The 19,421-nt window shown below is 41.4% G+C and overlaps 1 protein-coding gene across 3 annotated transcripts in view; it reads right to left on the reverse strand.

Annotated features, from left to right (window-relative positions):
* TUB (tubby bipartite transcription factor) overlaps positions 1-17,372 on the reverse strand; it is a 371,865-nt gene extending 354,493 nt beyond the window's left edge. The window contains exon 1 of one of the 3 annotated variants that reach the window (XM_019519628.1): positions 17,072-17,372. In XM_019519628.1, coding sequence (XP_019375173.1) covers positions 17,072-17,127 — 56 coding nt within the window. In that variant the 5' untranslated portion in view covers positions 17,128-17,372. The remainder of the gene's footprint in view (positions 1-17,071) is intronic. The other 2 variants (XM_019519625.1, XM_019519627.1) reach the window with 2 other exon arrangements.
* Positions 17,373-19,421: the final 2,049 nt, after the last annotated feature.

The following is a 19,421-nucleotide window of genomic DNA, read 5'->3' on the forward strand; positions in this document are numbered from 1 at the left end:
GAGGGCACAGAGAAAGCCTCCTTGCTGCTGATGTGCGTCACAAAAGCCACCCGACCTGCGTTGGACTGGGGCTGGGTTGCTTTGGCCCAGGGCCTATTGCAGGCCCCTGATCTAGTTTCTTGTAGTCAATGTGAACAAATCTATGCCTTCACTTAACCTGGCCTTTATTTCGTCTACATACGGCCAGAAGTAATGAGTCTAAACTTCCTTAATGTCCAACTGAGGTCACTATACAACATTTTACCCTTTTAGATTCTTCAATCCCTTAATAACATTAATGAATAATCCTTTTTTACTATGTTTTTCCATAACACCTTTGGCACCACTATCCTGGTGCCTTTAAACAAAATCTCATCTAAAATGGTGAACTTCTCTTCAATTTGATAGTAAGACTTGACATATGCTATCCAAGCCATCCAGTACCAATAGTCTTAATTATTCTCTTCATACTACCTTCCTCAGAAGTAGCTCCCAAACTCAATATAACATTTTGCTCCTGTTCTTTCCACCCCAAATCAATGCATACAAAAATCTCTCTGCACTTTTGCCAAATGCTCTATAAAGCCTTGTCTGTAACCAACAAACTTCTCACGTTTGTACTCAATTTCAAATCATATACTTGTAGTTGAAAATATAATCTCTATATTCTTTTTTTTGGCAGTTGCAGAGACAAAGGTGGAGACAAAGTTCCTCTTGGATAGTAGGTAGCTTACACTCAGGTTTCAGATAACCCAGGTGCCCCGTGAGTAAAAAAAATAACATTTTTATGTTTCCTGGACTAAGACCAAACCTCCTTCTCCATTTGTCAGCAACACAGGTTCTGGCCATATTGGTCGACAGGCAAAAGGAATCAGAACTCATGGTAGAGGTGATATCTTTTATTAGATCAACTAGATATTTGCAAAAAAAAAATCTTTATTTGCAAGCTGTCAAGCGCACACATGCTTCCTCAAGCATAGGAGAATGCAAAGATTTTAATTTTTTTTCCTAGATGGACTGGCAATGAGCATTCATATTTCACAGGAAACCTGAAGGTATTGTAAGACCTTGTGGTTGGAAAAAGTTCATTTTGTGCCAATTAGGCTCAGATAAAAGTTACAGCAGTTTACTTACCTCCAAGTTGTCCAATGGCAAGCAGGATGTTGAATTATATTTCCTTCTGGTTATGATAATTTATATATCACAGGAGAATGGGGTGATGGAATTCTCTCCTGGGCAAGGAATTTCTCTTGTGTTGAGGCAGGTTTGTGCTCTGTGAACATGGACATTTTAGCTCAAAAACAAAGGCAGGTCCAAGGGTGTCAGCTTTCCAGTTTTCAGGTGTTGAATTTTTTTGCAAATATCTAGTTGGTCTAATGAAGATATCACTTCTACCACACTGATTCCTTTTTCTTGTAGACCAAGACAGCTAAAACCTGTATCCCTGAAACATGGAAGATATCAAATTTAGCCATTTTTTAAATGAAAGTTTCATAATTTTACAGGAAATTCAACACCTGGAAACTTGAAAGCTGACACCCTTCCTCCTGCCCTTTTTTTTGAGCTAAAATTTGCATGCTCATAAAGCACAAAACTGCCTCAATACAAGAGAAATTCTTTGCCCTGGAGAGTATTCCATCATCCCATCCTCCTGTGAAAGATGAATCATTGTTGCCACAACACAGGATAAGGCTGAGGCCCCGGCAGCTCTGTTCCCATTGAGACTGTGCCATGAGAAAATGGACTCACCCCAAGTGGAACAGGCAGCAAAGGTTACCTGATTCTCACCTGCCATGTCTTGATGTTGAATGTCCATCAGTTGGAAGGTGATTTATCTGCTGTGTGTTCACCCTGAATGCATTGGTTGCTTCTTCCTTGGAGCTCCTACCTCCCTTTACACCTCGTCCAAGACCACTGTTAAGGTATCAATGAGGTTCACTGACTCTCAATGCGTGTTCTCCTTTTTGGTCCCTTAAAGCTTGTGGTCTTCCTGGGCACAATTCCAGGATATGGCAGCTAAGCTGGGCCCGCAGGTCACTATGCTGGAGCTTGGTAGATGAAAAAGAAAAAGAACGACACAAAACAAGGAAACTAGAACTCAGGTAAGTCCTTCAACCATGAAGGCCACTGACTTTGGCCTTCACCAACAGGGTAAGTCCCTCCTGAGGGCTGTGGGCTATTCCTTCAAGGCCTGGCCCTATTGGATAAATGGAACTAAAGGAAAATACAGAAAAGTCTTTGGTCGATTTTGCCTACAAGCTTGAGCATTCATGTCAACCTTACATGCATCAGCATCGGTTCTCAGTGTTCCTGCTGAACTGGTCAAGCCTCGCCAGTGGGGCAAGTCCTCCCACCAGCTCACGTGGACTTGGCCCCACCATGGCATCATGTACTCAGCTCTCTCCACCAGCACCCTCTGTCCCAGGGCTTTCTCCACCTTTCTAGAATGAGTGGGACTCGGCCTACCAAGATTCTCACAGTCTCAAAACAAAAATAAATTAGAACTGAAACAAAAACTTGCTCTCCATGTGCCACTAGCTCTTTGTCCATATTCCGCCTTTGCAGAGTGACTTACTTCTGGACTCTTCCCTCAGCTCTGGCTGTGGCCAGTTTAGCAGTGGCATCTCTGATTATTGGAGCTCCTCTGAACTCCCAGGCTGAGGATTAGCCCTCTCCCCATCTCCCGGGGTTTTGGCTCTGGTGTATCCCCGCTCCCGGCAGTGTGCTCCCTTTCCCCATCTGTGCTCTCACCCTTTTGGATTCAGCAGCAGGCTGGAAATGCCGACCCAGCCATGGGGAGGACTGATCTGGAAGGAGCAGTAACTAATAAAGCAGGGCTTCTGTGGCGGCTGTGTGCCTGTCCTTGCTGCTGGCTCCGGTGAGGCAGGTAAGTCTCTTCCCTTCCCTGCCAGGGTCTCTTGAGAGGCGTTCTTCCTCTTCACAATCATCATAACCAGAAGGAAACATAATTCAACATCCTGCTTGCCATCAGACAACTTTGAGATAAATAAACTGCTCTAACTTTTATCTGAACCTAATTGGCACAAAATGAACTTTTCCAACCAGGAGAGCTTACGCAATGCCTTCAGGTCTCCTGTGAAATATGAATTTTCATCTCCATCTAGGAGAAATTTTGCAATCTTTGCATTCTTCTATGCCTGAAGAAGAGTGTGTGCCCAAAAGCCTGCAAATAAAGAATTTTTTTTGCAAACACCTGGTTGGTCTAATAAAAGATTAGGCCAACACGACGAGTTGTGATTCCTTCTCCTTTTGAGCATATTAACATTCAGCTTGGTTAGCAATTACAACACATAAATAACCCATGTCTGGTTCTGACTACACTATTACAGAAGTAAAGTAGATACCTCTTGGAGATATTCATTAACAACTTAGTCTTGCACCTCAGGTCTGGGGTCTCTAACTCTTTCACTCTCTCAGACTCTTTATTTTTGTTTGCATCCCTATGGCAATTGAGCATTTTTGCACAACAGATCTCTCAGCTTGTTGACTTGAGTAGCTACAGCATAAATGTCTCTACATTGTTCTTTATTTCAAGGAATCTATAAACCATCTTTGTCTGTTGGAGCAATCATGTTAGTGGATCCCTTTTTGCTAGTACTTCCTGCTATGCTAATTTTTCTCTGAAGCTAATTTTTTTTGCTGTTCTGTTACACATTCAATTTACTTTTTGTTTGTTTGGCTTTAGCATTGGCGCTCTGGGTCTTTCCAAAGTCAATCAAAGCATCTGTTCATGCTCTTTCACTTCCCCCCAGATCAAAATGTCATCTAGTGCCTCCTACATGATAAAAAATATTGTTCCAATCTCCTCTGAAACACACTGGGTGTCAGCTGCTATGTAAATGGCAGTCTTAGAAAACAGTGTCTCTCCAAAGGCAGGGTTGAATGTGCACAAAATATGTGCTGTTTTCCTAAGGTCACAGGCTAGAAGCCTGTTGATGCACTAAGCATGTAAAATAATTGGCATTACCATTCCCTCTTAGAATTTTTCCTCTTGTAGGTAATGAAAAATGTTCGCTTTTTACATAGTCTGTTATTTCAGGTCTAAACATAAGTGGAGAGTTCTCTCTCTTTCCTTCCCATATCACAAGTATATATACCCACTCTATCTGCTCTTTTACTTGTTCTGTGGTTTTCACAGGAACAAACTAATCCATCTAATTTTTAAGCCCCTTCCTCAAGGGGAGGGAAATTTTCCTAGATGCACGAGTTGTAGGATGGCTGGGCCTTTCAACTCTATTAAAGCTTCCCACTATCAGAAGGCCACTTTGCCTCTGCTGTTTTCATCCCCAGGCCTTCCAATGAGTACTTCCTCTTGATGAGACATGTTTTCAAGCCAGTAACTGGTGCTCTTCCCTGCTGCTATTCAAATTATATCTATTCCAATTTATGAATACAGTGCATGCAAAAAAGTAGACTTGCCTGATGGAGAGAACCTCACTACCACATGGCCTGAGCTTTCCCCTTTACCTTACTGTGAATGGCTTTTCTTTCAGTGCTAATATCACTATTTCTGACATAGAATTTGTTGGTGTTCCCCCATGCCCAACTTAAAATTAGTCAGCATTCTTGTTAGAATAATTTAGTTTTTCTTTCATTTCCATAGCATCTGCCACCCTCATGAACTGTACTGAATGACTGCTAGGCAAAATTTTAATTGCTTTGTAAAGGGATTAATTCTGAGTCTTCCAATTGTCTCTTAAGTTGTATTGAAGTCATGGTCTCTTAGTTATACGAGGCTGAGTTAACTCCCAAAATTGAAAGTTAAGTCCCAAAATTCTTAAAGCAGGCAGAAACACTGCTATATTTTCACCTTTTTTTGGACTCTGAAAATTGCCATTACACAGGTTTCATTTTATGTGGAGTGCAGTACTCCTCAAATTTGCCAGCATCATAGCTAGCCTCCTCTGCTTGAATTAACTGAAAACTATTAAAAGCATCAATTGCTTCATAAGCAGCTATTGTCAGATATAAAGATACGTTTTAACGACCTTCCTTTCTGCTGGCTCACCTTGCTTGCAGATACATAACTAAAGTGCTGTTCATGCCATTTTGAGGTACCTTCACATTTCCAGAGTTTTACCTCTAGAAGGGCTATTGAGTACTCTGTTATTTTCTTCACAGCATTTCCTTCATTCATTTTAGTCCTGATACTATGTGCTATTCAAAAAGTATTCAATCTTGAGATATCTGGCAGGTCAAATTCAATATCTGAATTCTATCTTGCAAATAATCCTTACCATAAGCTTTTGCTCAACTCAGTAGCCACGTCTACATAAGCAGCAAACTGCACAGCTGTTACTGTACAGTAGCATCCCCAGTTTTTTTTCAGATGCTACTGTGCAGTAGCAATGAGCTACTGCACAGTAGCTTGTTACTACTGCACAATAGTGTCGTACCACGGTTAGTACCCACCAATGCTACTATGCAGTAGCACATTGCTACCACACAGTACCAGCTTGTGTCAACACGCCCAGAAAGTGGCTCATACCAGCACCTGCTAAAGGTACAGCTCCCTGCCTAAACCACAAGCTCTAACAGGAGGACATTAAACCTAACAAAATTATAGTGGTCATTAAAGGACTTAAAAATGGTAAGTTCCTGTGGTTTTCCTCAGGATGCAAGGCACAATTCATAGAGGTCTTGAATTAAATTTGTGAAGAAGAACAAATCACTTAATACCAGGAAGAAGCACAAATTGTAGTAGAGAAGCCTAGAAAAGTCCTAGCCAATTATATTTCTCATGGACACATCTCTTTCTAAACTTAGAAAGATACATGCTCCAGTTTTAAGCAAACAGACTGAAAAAAATTACTGCTTTGTTATATTAGCGATCAGATATATTGAGTTTTAGGGAAACAGTTAACACAACATTAACAAAATTCCTGACCTGATTTTTTTAGCTGATTCCACCAAAGCAACCCCACATTTCTATAATTTGATGCTGAAAACGCTTTTGAAAGAATGAATTAGTAGTTTCTAAAAAGTACCCTAGAAGCATTCAGTTTACTCCCAAATGTTCCAAAACTGGACATATGGCTTTAGACAGGCATATAGCTGAAAGACTTCCCCTGCTTTTTAAGGATACATGCCAAGGATATCCCTACCCTTCTGGCTGTAGGAATGGAGCCATTATTAGAGACAACCAGAAATAAACCAGATGTAGTTAGCTGTGTTAGTCTCAAGTCAGGTGGAAGGTAGGGCAGAGAAGCATAAACTAATTAAATCACAGGTGCCTAAACTTTCATGAGTCTGATGAAGCATTTGATGATGAAGTAAGCTCAGGCTCATGAAAGCTTGGGCATCTCTACCCTGCCTTCAGATACAAAGATGGAATTAGAAATAGAAAACAGGGTATTCAAAGTAGCCTGCCATGAAGATAACGTTACAACATTTGTGATAAAATCTCTTTGCACGTTACCTGAATTGCAAGAGAAAATAGTAACACTTTCTAAAGTTTCAGGTTATTAAACAAACTCCCATAAATCTGAACTTCTGGGTGTTGGCCTGCATCCTGAATTGCAAAGGTCTAAAATATAAATAGAAGTATAAAATGGTAAACTATAATGCCTAGCTTTATGTGTAAAAAAAATCAAGATCTCTATAAAATTAATTAGTCCTTTTATTAAGAAAATAACAGATTTAGATAGCTGATCAAAGTATAAGGTCTCCTGGCTAGATAAAATTGTATCAGACTCTCTTACCTTGAACCATCTCCCCACCCCTATTAGAGTTCTTGATGATGAACATTCAATGTTAAAAAAATTATTTGAACACCAAAAAAAGCTAATAGTCAGCATTTTGCAGGACTCATTCTGCCAAACACTGTTATTCAGTAGATTAAATGAGAAATTTGCCATCTTGGACAGGCCAAAACTTCAATAAACACTAGGGAAAGAACAGACTCATCATCCTACCACCAATCTCCACATATTTCCTCACATACAAATTTCTAGACCCAAAATGATACACAAGCCCCCTTGTAAGAGATCATGGACAGAAGCATTTGATAATATGCTGACAAAAACTAAGCCCATACACATCTCTCTAAAACTGTAACACACACAAGTAAACTTCTAGGGATCTTTAGGAATTGGGAATGTACTGATATTACAGGATTTGGACAACTATTAGAGAAACTATAGTCAGATGGTTTAACGAGATTCAACATACAAAAAATAGCATTGCTCCACAGTACGAGTATTTGCAATTGAGACATTTCAAGCTAACCTACCAGACATATAAACCTGTTAGTCTTTGAAAAAAATAAACTCACAAAAATAGGGCTGTAGAAGAGCTTCTTTAATCAATTGACAAGTTCCAACACGCATGGACAATACTAACACTAGATAAGCTGATCTATCACATCAAAGTTGTACGTGAAGGAGAGGGAGGATTACCTATAAATCTGGTGAAACTGCCTGGAGTTTGCTAGGAAAAGAATCGTCCTCACCAAGAAATCAGAGACAGAGAACTCTTTCTGAATACTTAGGAGGGATGAAATTGTTAAATTACTGTGTTATTAGTTAGATATCACCCTACGTTAAGGCAATCTCAAGAATGCATTGAAATTTGTATGTACACCAAACCTATTTTAGCAACCCTCATAGCAGCAGGACATTGACTGCCATGGTCCCCTGCTTTTCCTGTGGCCTGTTAAGGTATTCTGTCTTGTGGCTGTGTCCATGTTGACTGCATAGCTTCAGTAATAGGTTGGCTTGGGTAAAGATGACCCTGCCTTTGGCGGGGAGTTGAGACTGGATGAGCTCTGGAGGTCCCTTCCAGCTCTACTTTTCTCTGATTCTATTCCTGGTGGAATTACAATGCTAGCTGCACAAAAAAAAAGTTACTGTAACAAATAACTGGATCTGCAAATCAATAAAATAAAAGAAATAAGACCCCTTCCCAAACATTTTTTTGAGTTCCTTCCTATACCTTAGTTCCTTGTCCCTTAAAGAAGAAGGCAGGGTATAGTTGCACCTTATAGACCAAACAAAGTATGTGTATATGTTCATATATATAGCACAAGCTTTCATGCGGTAAAACTTATTTCCTCAGATGCTGTGCCAGAGGGCCTGCAGCCCACCTGCCCCGCAGGAGTGTTAGGTCCAGCTGGAAAGAGATCTTCCAGTGAGCTGAGAGGCTACATCTGGAGGAAGGTGGTTCCTGCAGGTTAAGAGTACACCAAGGCCAGGTACAGACATTATACTTTTACCCATATAAGTGATCAAAAGCCAGTCTATACCCATAACAGAATGGAAGTTCAGCACACAGACTGGTTTAAAATGGCAGAGCCCAGTCTAAGATTTGCCTCCCTACTTCCCCCCACCAAAAGAGCAAGTGTGTGTACTGTTTGCTGCCTATCTAAATTACGCCACTTATAGAAAACTGCATAACTTAGATCAATTCCACCTTGGGCTTTTTGATGGTCTGTACCCAGCCAAAATGAAAACCTTTTGGGCTCCAGCAGCCAGCAATGACCAGGAGAAAAGCTTTGTTTCATGTTATTTGCGAGTAGATTTTGTTTTTGCTTGAATTAATAAGCCATGGCCTGAGGAAAAGGGCTAAAAGAGATTTGGATTTGGCCTTTAGTCCTTCTTGGCTGGGGAATCAAAGCAGAAGACCACCCAGCACTACAAAATGCAGGCAGGTAGCCTTTCCTTGCACTCTAGTTCCCAAGTGAAACTGAAGGCGATGGTGGAAGGGGAAACAAAAGAAGCCACAGAAAACACAATGACAGGAGTAGGTCCTGGAGCAGATTCACTACCAGACATGCGCACGTGCATGCCTGCATGTGTGTGTGTGCACTTACCCTTTAGCTAGAAGCAGTGGGATGGAAGAGAGATGGTTGCTGGCAGCACAGAAGCAGACCCAAACTGTTGTTTGTGTTCAGACCTGCTCCATGGAAGGGACAACGGACCCTGGGTATTCCTAGAATAATTCCTGTAGATCTCACCTGTGGAAGCCCAAAGGTACCTTTTTCCTCCACTCTCTCAGCCATTTTCCATGACTGGGGCAAAAGGGAGAGTGCAGGCCTACTTAGAAGCTGATGGAGCTAAGTGGTGCTTGTGTCAGATGAGAGTGTCTCTCGGGAAGGCAGAAAGAGATGATACCCTAACTTGCAGAGGCTGGTGGAAACTCCCAATACAAGAGGAAACTGAGTAGCATTATAATCAGGATTTCTACCCTGACTCACTCTTGCAACGTGGAAGTTACCCTCAGAGCTGCTAGGAAATCCCAGTAATGTTTCTAGTGTGTCAGACCTGAAGCCATCTATAGAGCTGGCCCATTATATCAGCTCAAGTGGAACATGGATTTCCCAATGAGGGTTTGTGCCCCCAGCAACATTTAATGTGTGTCTGATCACTACTGACAAGAGACTGCTCTAAGGGGGCTTTTAGATCTGGGATGGTGGGAAATGTATTGAATACATGCCCTTTTGAAGCAAGGTCCAGTAAACTAATACTCATCCCAGGATAGTCAATGGGGTATGTGTGGAAAAGAACCTTATAGTCTGACCATAGTTCCTAAAGTGAGAGCAGGGCGGGAAAGGTATTCTGTTCCCAGCTAGGGATATGGAGGAAAAAAATTCAATTTAAAGACTGAGACACCAGTAGAGGTAACATATAGGTCCAACATGGCAATGGTCCCTAGAGATACCCTGTAGACTGCTTTCAGACTCTATAGGAGGGAAGCTTCTGTGGCTAGGATGAATAAAGCAGAGATCTTTGTCCCACCTAGGAACCTCTGACTTGGACAACACATACCTGGAGGAGTAGGAAAAGGCCACACCTCCAGAAGAAATGAGTATTGAGGGAGATGATGCACAAACTTCAAATCAAGCAGATCGTAAATTGGCAGCTATATCTCTCCTTCTCACTCTTTAGTATATGTGTAAGCAATTAGTCCAAAGCACCAGGAAACTGTGATTGAGGAAAAGATGCTTATCATGATAGTAATCTTGAAGGAGAGCTGGGACATGTGCATACATGTATCCCACAGCCTTGAGGCATAAAAAAATGTGCGACTGGTGTAGTGGGAAGGGAATAGGTGTTTGGCTCAAACTGGTGGAGGGGGCAGTAAGCAGATGGGCATCTGGGAATGACCCTGGACAGGGGGGTGGAGCAAAAGGCCTCAGAGCACCTATAGCCTGTGTTGGTCAAGGGAATAGTTTTGCTTCACTTGTCAGTTCCTATTGGTAAACGGTTCTGGGAAGAAACAGCCTGAAACAGGCTTGTCCTTCCTGGAATGGTAGGACAAGCTAACCATCTAGTATTCTGCCCCTAAAGTATGGCAGTAAAACACTATTTGGATTTTTCTAAGGTTTATATTTCTTCCCCCTCCCCCTTTCCTAACACTACAGTACAATATTGTTTTCACTTGAACTATAAGACCTAAGTGGTATGACACCTGTCTTCCTGGAGGAGGTCCTGTCACCCTGTACCATACTGCTGCAACTACGATACCTGAACCAGTCCCCCTCTATTAAAATAATCTAAGATTCTGGAGTTTCTTCTTCTTTCAGCCACAAACTAGCCAAATGTAGAGACCTTCTTCCAGTAACAGTAAAGGGGATAGGAGGAAGTTTCAGTAGATGGCTGGCTCAGATCATGCTGAGAATACTTCAGTGCTGCTGGGATTTCACTGTTCTTAATAACGTACCGGTGTGCCTGGAGCCTTGATACGTGTTTCAGCGTTAACTCTAAATCAATAAGTAAAAGCATTGTTAGGGCAGAGGTTGTTAAAGGGCTGGTGAGCTCTTGCAATAAAAGAGTTAAATAAATGCCTGCAGAAATACACATAAAATCAAGGAAAGCAACTTTTCCATTCTATTCAGCGCTGAGAGGCCTTACTTGGAGTACTGTGTCCAGTTTGGAGCTTACACTTCAGGAAAGACATTGTCAGATTAGAAACAGTCCAGAGAAGAGCTACAAAAATGATTAGAGGTCTAGGAAACATGATTTACATGGAAAAACAGAAAGAAGTGGGATTATTTAATCTGAAGAGAAGCAGATTGCAGGGGGCTTTGATAACAGACTTCAAATACTTGAAGGGTAGTTTAAAAAGGATGGAGATAAGATTATTCTCTGTGGCTGTAAGAAACAGGACCAGGAACAATGGTCTCAAACTGCAGCAAGGGAAATTTAAAAGGTTATTCCCAATCTCCAGCCTATGAGGGTGGTTAACGACTGGCACAGATTGCCTGGAGAGGTGGCAGAATCTCTATTCTTGGAAAATTTCAGAATCAGGTTAGACCGATGGGATAGTATGGTCAGGGATGGTCTTGCTTTTAGCACAGAGCTGGACTAGATGAACTCCTGAGGTCCCTTCCAGCTTTACTTTTCTATGATTCTGTAATTTAATTAATCATTGAACATTAACCCTGTATTGTGTCAATAAGGAGAGAAACCTTTCAAAATACAACATGGCTCCCATTTCAGCTGCTCTTACTTGGAAAAATCAGCTGTAACTAAATCTTTTTCACAACTGACTCAAGGCGATGTGTAAACCCCAGCTATATACCTACAGAGAAGTAGTTTAATGCTTGCTTATATTGATTTTTAATTTACATTAGCAAGAACAGAGTTTAAACCTATATAAGTGTTTCTATATTGAGGTTTGTATCATCTTGATTAAATCAACTATTAACCAGGCCACCCTAATTCTTTAAGTATTCCAGTAGCTTCAGTCATTGTGGCAAGATCTGATCCCGTGTTAGAAAGCTAATCCCCGATTCATTGGCAGGGAGAAGGCTAGACAAAATTGTTTGCAACCAAAGACTGATCTGACCAAAAGCATGCTCATAAAATTAATGCTTAGAAAACTAAAAGCAGGGCATGGGATAGGATTGGCTTTGGTCATGGACAGGGTTGTTCCTGGATCTGTGATTCTGGAGTAGGATAGATGCGCCTTTGGGAACTGGGGTGATGATGTACAACTCATAGTTAGGGACCTAACTAAATTGCAGTTTCACAGATTTTGTGGAAACCACAAAAAACAGTGATGTTTGCAATCACTGGGAAATCCAGCATCAGCCAGGATTTCCTGAAAAATCAACCAAAAAAAAGTGGTAGTGTTGTAGAATGAGTGAAGGCACCCTCTGCCAATTACTGAGCAAAAAAAAAAATGGTAGTGATGTAGACTGAAAGGGCCTGCTGCCAATCAGTGGCAAGGGGCAGAGTTGCCAGGACCCTTCTGCCAATCAGTGGTGAGGGGTGGGGCTGCTGTGACATACCTGTGAAATTGGCTCCGAGAGCAGTGAGCAGGCCACAAAAAGCCCTTTGTCTCACCGCAACTTAGGTAGGTCCCTACTCCTAGTGAACAGTAATGGAGTAAAAATAGTGATTAAATTAGTCCATGAAATTCTCTGTGTGCATGTTTACTCCTCTCTCAAATAATGATTAATTTCCCCAGATTTCTGGAAATGGAGACAATTTTTGTTTAAAATAACCTCTCACATTACAAAGAGTTCTGCTTTATAACTGCATGCAACTTTCATTTGATTGGATGTGCTTCTGAATATACATACACATACACAAGTGCAAACCTTTACCTTTCTGGTAGAGGGACTGAGTATTATCAGTAAGCACAGGAAATGGATTTACAGTAGGTTTTGCTCTGCATTCGCTTACATGATATTCCCCCTGAGCCATGAATTACCCCATCAAATCCACAAGGTACATACAGGAATGGGCAGGATAGGTTAGAGAAATTCCTCCAAGTGGGTAAGACATCTAAGAGAAAAGAGCATATTGGAGTTCCATGGACAAATTTTGAAAAGCGTAACTAAAAATTGTAAATCCCCTCACCTCCCCGTAAAAACCTGAGGTGTTCCATGAGTGAGGTCTATACGGCAGCATTTTGTTAAGATACTTTTCAAGACATGAGTGTCCGCTTACAACAATAATTAGATTCCATATATGGAAAATTTATAAATTTGTTAGAATTTTCCAGGTACAGAATCTAAGTATTGGAGGCTTGTCTTGAACCCTCCCATCCCCAACTGCAACAGCAGAGAAAGCAGTGGCTGGGAGAGAAAGTAGATGGCCCCCTTGCCCTCTGCCCCACCTACTTCTTCCCCCATGCAACCTTCCTGCCCCCCAGTCACCTGCACCCCCATCCCCAGCTCACCACAGCCTCTGCCCCTCCCTCCCCTGCTCCCCCCAGTCTCTGCCCCTTTCCCACCTCTTAATGTCAGATGCTGCTCAGTCCTAGAGCACAGCACATGAGCTGTGCCCGACAATAAGGGGGAGAAGCAAGGGGGAAGGGCAGAAGCTAGAGAGGAAGCAGGGGCAGGGGTAGGGGCAGGAGGATGCTGTGGCCCCAACCCAGGCTTAGGGACAGAGGCAGGGCCGCAGCAGATGCCTCTTTCCTCCACCACTTTGTATGCACATATAAGACAAGGGGCTTCCCCCCCCGCCATGCTGATTGCCAGGGTGGGGGGACACCTCGTCTTATAGTTGAGTAAATATGGTAACTGAGTGGCTCAGGCAGCAAGTCAGTGGCAGAACTGGGGTCTTCTGTTCCAGTCCCAAACTCTGTATTTGGTTGACATTAAGGAAGAAAAGTTTATATACCCCTACACAGCCACTGGAAAGCTCCCTTCTCAAAGGCTTTAACCTAGGTCTGTATCCATCTTTTACCTTTGTTGAAGCTCCAGTATAGAACATGCATGTCTGCTAACTCACTCAGGAATCCTTTATCCGAAAGCCATTGTGTAATGCATAGGATCTACTCAAAAAAAAAAAGTTACATGCACAGAAAGAAACTCCCTGTCTAAGCAGGCATAGGAAGGAAACTTTTTATGTAAGGTAGCTAGTTGGTCATATGGACACATCCGAAGACCATTCTTCTCCCCTCCCCTCCCACAAGCACTCTAGTCTTGCTAATGAAAAAAAACTGTAAGTTATTTTTTCAGTGAAAAAGTGAATGCCAGCGTAACCAGAATGGGGAGTGTCAAAAGTACAGTTAGCTTCCACCAAGTTTCGTAAGTAATTAGCTAACCCTCCTGGCACATTTGTGGGAACGAAAGTATTATTCCCATTATACAGATCGAGAAAGCAAGGTTACAGGATTCAGTGCCACTGTTGAGAAGAGAACTTGAATAGCTTGATACTGCTCATACTATTCAACCATGATGCTCCATACATCTTATTACCACAAAATGTTTCTTACAAAAGTGGTGAAGACTTGGAGCCAGTCACGTAAAGTCTGATGCATATGCCCTTGTGTGCATGTTCCCTGGGACTGATAGATTTCTGAGTCAGCCACTGATTGTGTATGTTTATACATACATAGGGATAGATAAACTATTCTTCCTTAATGTCAAACCTGGGGATAGTAGTGATGGCTGTTCTCTGAGGGTTTCTATCTCCCTTGACTGAAAAGCCCTATACTAAACCATTCACAAATGAGTATGGTAGTCCCCATTTTACAGATAGGAAAACTGAGGTGGAGAGGCGATATGACTCATCCAAGGTCTCATTATCTCCCAAAGCAGAATTTGTAGTGCTTTTACCCCTCTACAGAAGTGCGTCTAACTCCTAGGACATTTTCTATAGTCCTACAATAAATTTAATATATTTCTTACTGCCCCACCTGTTGGAAGAGGCAATTAATCACTCTTTAATAAAAAAAAAAAACAACCAAAAATATATTTCTTGTCCTGATGGCTACAGAATAGAGTTTGAAAACAAAAATCAAATCTACTCTATGACTTCGGAAGGGAAACTGAACAATACCTTAAGTGTGTTGTCTCCTGAGTCACGCTATTTTATGCCATTGTTCTGTTATTTTAATGCTTGCAGTTGGTACTACAGACAGACTTGCACTCCTTCTGTCTTTTACGTAGATTTGAAATTCCAGGAGGTACACAGCTATACACATAATATTAAAACAGGGCGGAAAGTCTATAGGAAAAGCACCACTGGAGCAGACTCTATGCGTGTTTGATAAAATTAGAAGAAAACAGCACAGACCTATGGTGAGCAATTCCTTTTTAACTCCATGCCTGATGGTATATTAGGTAACACACAGAAAAGCTAAAGTACCCATAGGAACACAGGCTATTCTGGGTGTATTCTATGTTGAGATGACTACAACCTGCCGTTTTTTTTTCCTGAGGAGCATTTATTCTAACTAACAGCAAGCTCTCTCCTCCTGACTTTATGCTTGGTATGATCTCTTGAAGATGGATCACGTTCAGTGCCTCTAATAGAAACAACAGCACAATGAGGTTTCAGATACTAAAGGACTCCTTGTCATAATTGTTCTGGGCATAAGATGGATGTGGGAGGACAGTTTTGATGTACAAGAAGAACTCTGCACCATTTTTCAACATGGGGAGGCTATTGAAAAAGCAGCAATTCATTCCTTAGCCTTCCAGCATAAGCAACTGGAAGAGAATAAATTATACAGGCAATGGTTCACATACCTTGGGTTTGTTTAAAAATATAGGTATTAAAATCAGACTCAGAAATCTGTGCACCTTGAAGGTAAATGAGATATCAGAATATTGCATCTCTCTCCAAAATGCCAAACAAAAAGCAAAGAAACCAGACAGAAAAATATGCAGTATACATACTGAATACAATGCTAATAAATAGCAGTAAAGACTTTTCAGTCTGCATTACTGTGACAGTGGACTGGAGAAATGGTTTTAAAGCAGTAAACATAGTTAAATCAAATGCTGTTACAAGGAAGACATGTTCCAGACTAATGCCTTTGAAATTTATATTACATTTACTATCAGATTAAGGTTTCACAACTGCTACAAACTTGACAGATATGGAACAGAAGCAAGTACATCGCTGTTGTGATGCTGTTACTTAGTATACATAGTACAGGGAAAACGGTGAACATCCCCTATCTTTTATAGGGGAACAGTATTATACATACAGATACAGCTGGTTTATTTCATTATCCTTGCCTGTGCATGAATGTGTATAAATGCGCACGTATTCCTACCTGATTCCTCTTGTACAATGTATATGCATTTTGCACATTTTCTACTAATGTGTTTGCATTCTAGATGCTAAGTTATAGGAAAGCACTATCTGTATAAAAAGCCTTATAACCCTACCCAGACACACTGGGAATGTGGGTGGCATTTAATATACTGCTTTTCAGTTCTTAAACATCTTAGGATTTGTTTTTGTGACTCTGACTTTCTAAAGTGATTTAGAAACAGCATTATTAGCACATAAAGCCAGTCTCAGGTGTACAGTTTACATAATAAAAATGTTTTTATGAGAAGTTTGGGGCTTTAATAATCAAGTCACAACCATGAATCATGTCCAATTCTGTCTGTGCAAGTTACTGTACATCCACATAAAAAAAAATACTAATGGCACAATAATTTTCACTTGCACATTCTACGGAGGAGGAGGAAGAAAATGCAAATAGTTGTCTCAACACAAAATACAGCATGACTATTAACAGATTCATTGGGACTCCTAAACCAGCATTTCTCAGCTTTATGTTGCACTGACATTATGTAGCATTTTCAGAACTCTTGTCTGAAAATACCACTGTTCTACCATGACCTAAAATATTCAAAACCTTAACAGCAACTAGCCTCTTTATTTTATCCAGTTCCCAGGTACCAACCCCAAAATCTATCTGATAGGCAAATAATTCCTTCTTTTACAGGCCTGTCTGGGTAACTGTCATATTGATCACTGAATTCCTAACCAAGTGTCAAACTGTATTCTGAAAAAGTCTGAGAAAGTGCTTATATACAAAAGTTTTTCACATACCCAAATTAAATAAGATAATTATACTTAATGTTTAATTATACTTAAGATTGTAGAGATGAACCCAGATTCTGCCAAAACAGATATATTAAATACGGATTCAGATTTTCAATCAAATATGCAGGTCAAACTAACAGCAGAAACTATGCCTAGGTAACTAGACAACCTAAATCTGAGATTTTTAAAAGGCACTGGCAATAAGGTATAAGCTTTCCTAAGTAGAAGGGGTGTCAGACTCAGTTTGCAAATTGCTTTTTTTTTTTTTTTTTTTTTATACCAATACAAGCAAGAAACAAGGTAAAAAACATGATGCCCAATACCTGTCATAACTCCATCTACTGTAGGACATGGTCCTGTTGCTGCTGACACCATCCATTCTCTGGGATTCAGCCACTGCACTTTTATTATTTGCTTCTCCACACAGCCACTGATTCTCTGCGAGGGTTTATGAAGGGGATGGACCAAAGGAGTGTTTTAAAAAAAAGGAAAAACAAAAAACCAACAACACCCGTCTCTGAAAACAAACTGATTGCAAGGATGCTGAATACTACCTACAGCCTTGCAAGGTAGGACCAGAATTAAATGCACAGCTACTGATTTTTAGTTGGAGCTCGCAAGCTAAGGAACGTACCACTGTCTTTTCAGGAGGAGGGGACTGTTCCCAACCTTTAGTCTTATGCTGTGTGCAAACAATAGGAAGCTGCTTTCAGCTGGCTGTTTGGCTCAACTGTATTCAGGTGAGAAACAAAAGTGATGATGCTAAGCTGCTTAAAATCCATTCTGTAAACAGCTTCTCCTGCTTGCACGTTTATGTGGCTCCTGCTAGGGCACAGATCCTCTTTTATTTATTCTTGTTTCCACAGATACAGCTCCATCTTTTTGACATCACCTTTTCTCTATCCAATAGCCTAATCCTTGGGTCTTTTAAACATTATCCCTCAGACAGACAATAATTAAATCTTCTGTGTACAGAAGCACAGACCTCAGGCCTCCCTGTGATCAAGCATTCGCTGTGTTAGCTTTGCAGAGATCACCATCCCCTTCTTTCCCTCCCTCCCCCCAAAGAGCACACTCAATTAAACTTACCTGATCACAATAATCTAGCTTATAGGTGCCTGATCCAGAGCCTAGGGATCAAGCCCTTACTCAGTTTTCATTACCCTGGGATTGTAGTTGAAACTCGTCGCATATTAAGCAGGAAATCTCCATTTATCTTATACAATATAAATATAGGTAGCAGAAAACAGTGCTTCCCATGTTTCCTACTACAGTACAGCATTCCTATGTTTTCAACTGTCTGTGATGCTTGCCCTAGAATGGAAAGATTCCAATCCACAACAAGACTCAGGTTTGCAAATGTACGTGGCATATTACAGTGGTGAAGCAGATGCCCCAGTTCCAGCACATCCGGGGTTGTTTTTCTTTTTAATTTGCTTCATTAAGCAAATTTCATTTCCGTCACCTTTGAAAATGAGCCCTGTCCAGAAGGGGAGTCTCATTCTCCCGCCTACTTGGTGACTAAGTTGTTGCAAGGCGCTGAGATCAGGCCAGTGTGGCTCATAGAGCACTCATCAGAAATAATGGCTTACACTGAACAGTCCAGATGGCTTCAGAGCAGCAACAACATTTATTCCCATCCCTTCAGAATTTCTCATGGTCCCAACATTAAGTGATGCTATACTCATAAAGCTGGATTTGGATTACAAAAACCAAGTTGGCAGCTTGTATCTTAAAAGGTAGTTGTACTATGGCCAGGCAGTTTTTAGATATTCAGAAACTATGAGATCAGCTTCCCCTTACTCAGATATTTCCTGTTGCTCCCAGAGCTGTAGTAAAGGTGCCTTTTGGCATTAGCATCATCAGAAGTCAAACCATAGCCCTAGGCAATAAACTTACTGCCAGGGCTAAAAGTTTGCCATTCATTATTTCTAAAAAAAAAAATGTGGGTTGCTCTCACCCTTCGAAGCTGGTCTTCACACTCCACAAAATGTATGGCTGCAAGTCTCTTGATTTTTGAAGAATGCTGGGCCAACTCACAGATTTGAGTAGCAGTACCAACCAGAATGCAACAGATGGTTAGGAGAGGGGTGGCGGGGGAGAGGGGTAGGGAAGATGGAGAGAGAGCTATAAGAGTCTGTAAGCTTTCTTCCTACACTGATTCCTTTCCTAAGCAGTGAGCATAGTCTGCAGCCCCAAGATGCGTGGAGCCGACATGGTCCTGTGAACCACGTACACAGCTGAAAGACTTCCTGCAGTCTAATTCTCGTTCCAGTTCTAATGCCTCAACAAGCTTTATAAAATTATCCAAAACTTTTCCCTTTTATTTTGCCTGTCTGTAAAATCAGTATAAGGACTCTGACCTGCCAAACTGGAAGGGCTGTAATAATTTTGACCTGAGGGCGGGGTGGGGGGAGGAGATTTTACACCTAATGGACAGGAGCGAGCAATTTAAAGTAAAAGGTTGATGAGGAAAAGTAATTTTCAAAGCAGCATCACGAGGTTCTTGCAGGAATGGCAAGTGCCCCGGGTGGCTGGAGGGGCACGGCTGTGCTGGCGGCGGCGGGACTGTGCCAGCAGGAGTGTGGCAGTGGTAAGCTGGGAGCTCCCACAGACACCGCCAGCACTGTCAACGGTGGGGGATGCGGGGGGTAGCAACACCCACAGGCACCG

Source organism: Gavialis gangeticus, unplaced genomic scaffold (assembly GCF_001723915.1).
Source record: "Gavialis gangeticus isolate Ggan-Ray unplaced genomic scaffold, GavGan_comp1, whole genome shotgun sequence".
Lineage (NCBI taxonomy): Eukaryota > Metazoa > Chordata > Crocodylia > Gavialidae > Gavialis > Gavialis gangeticus.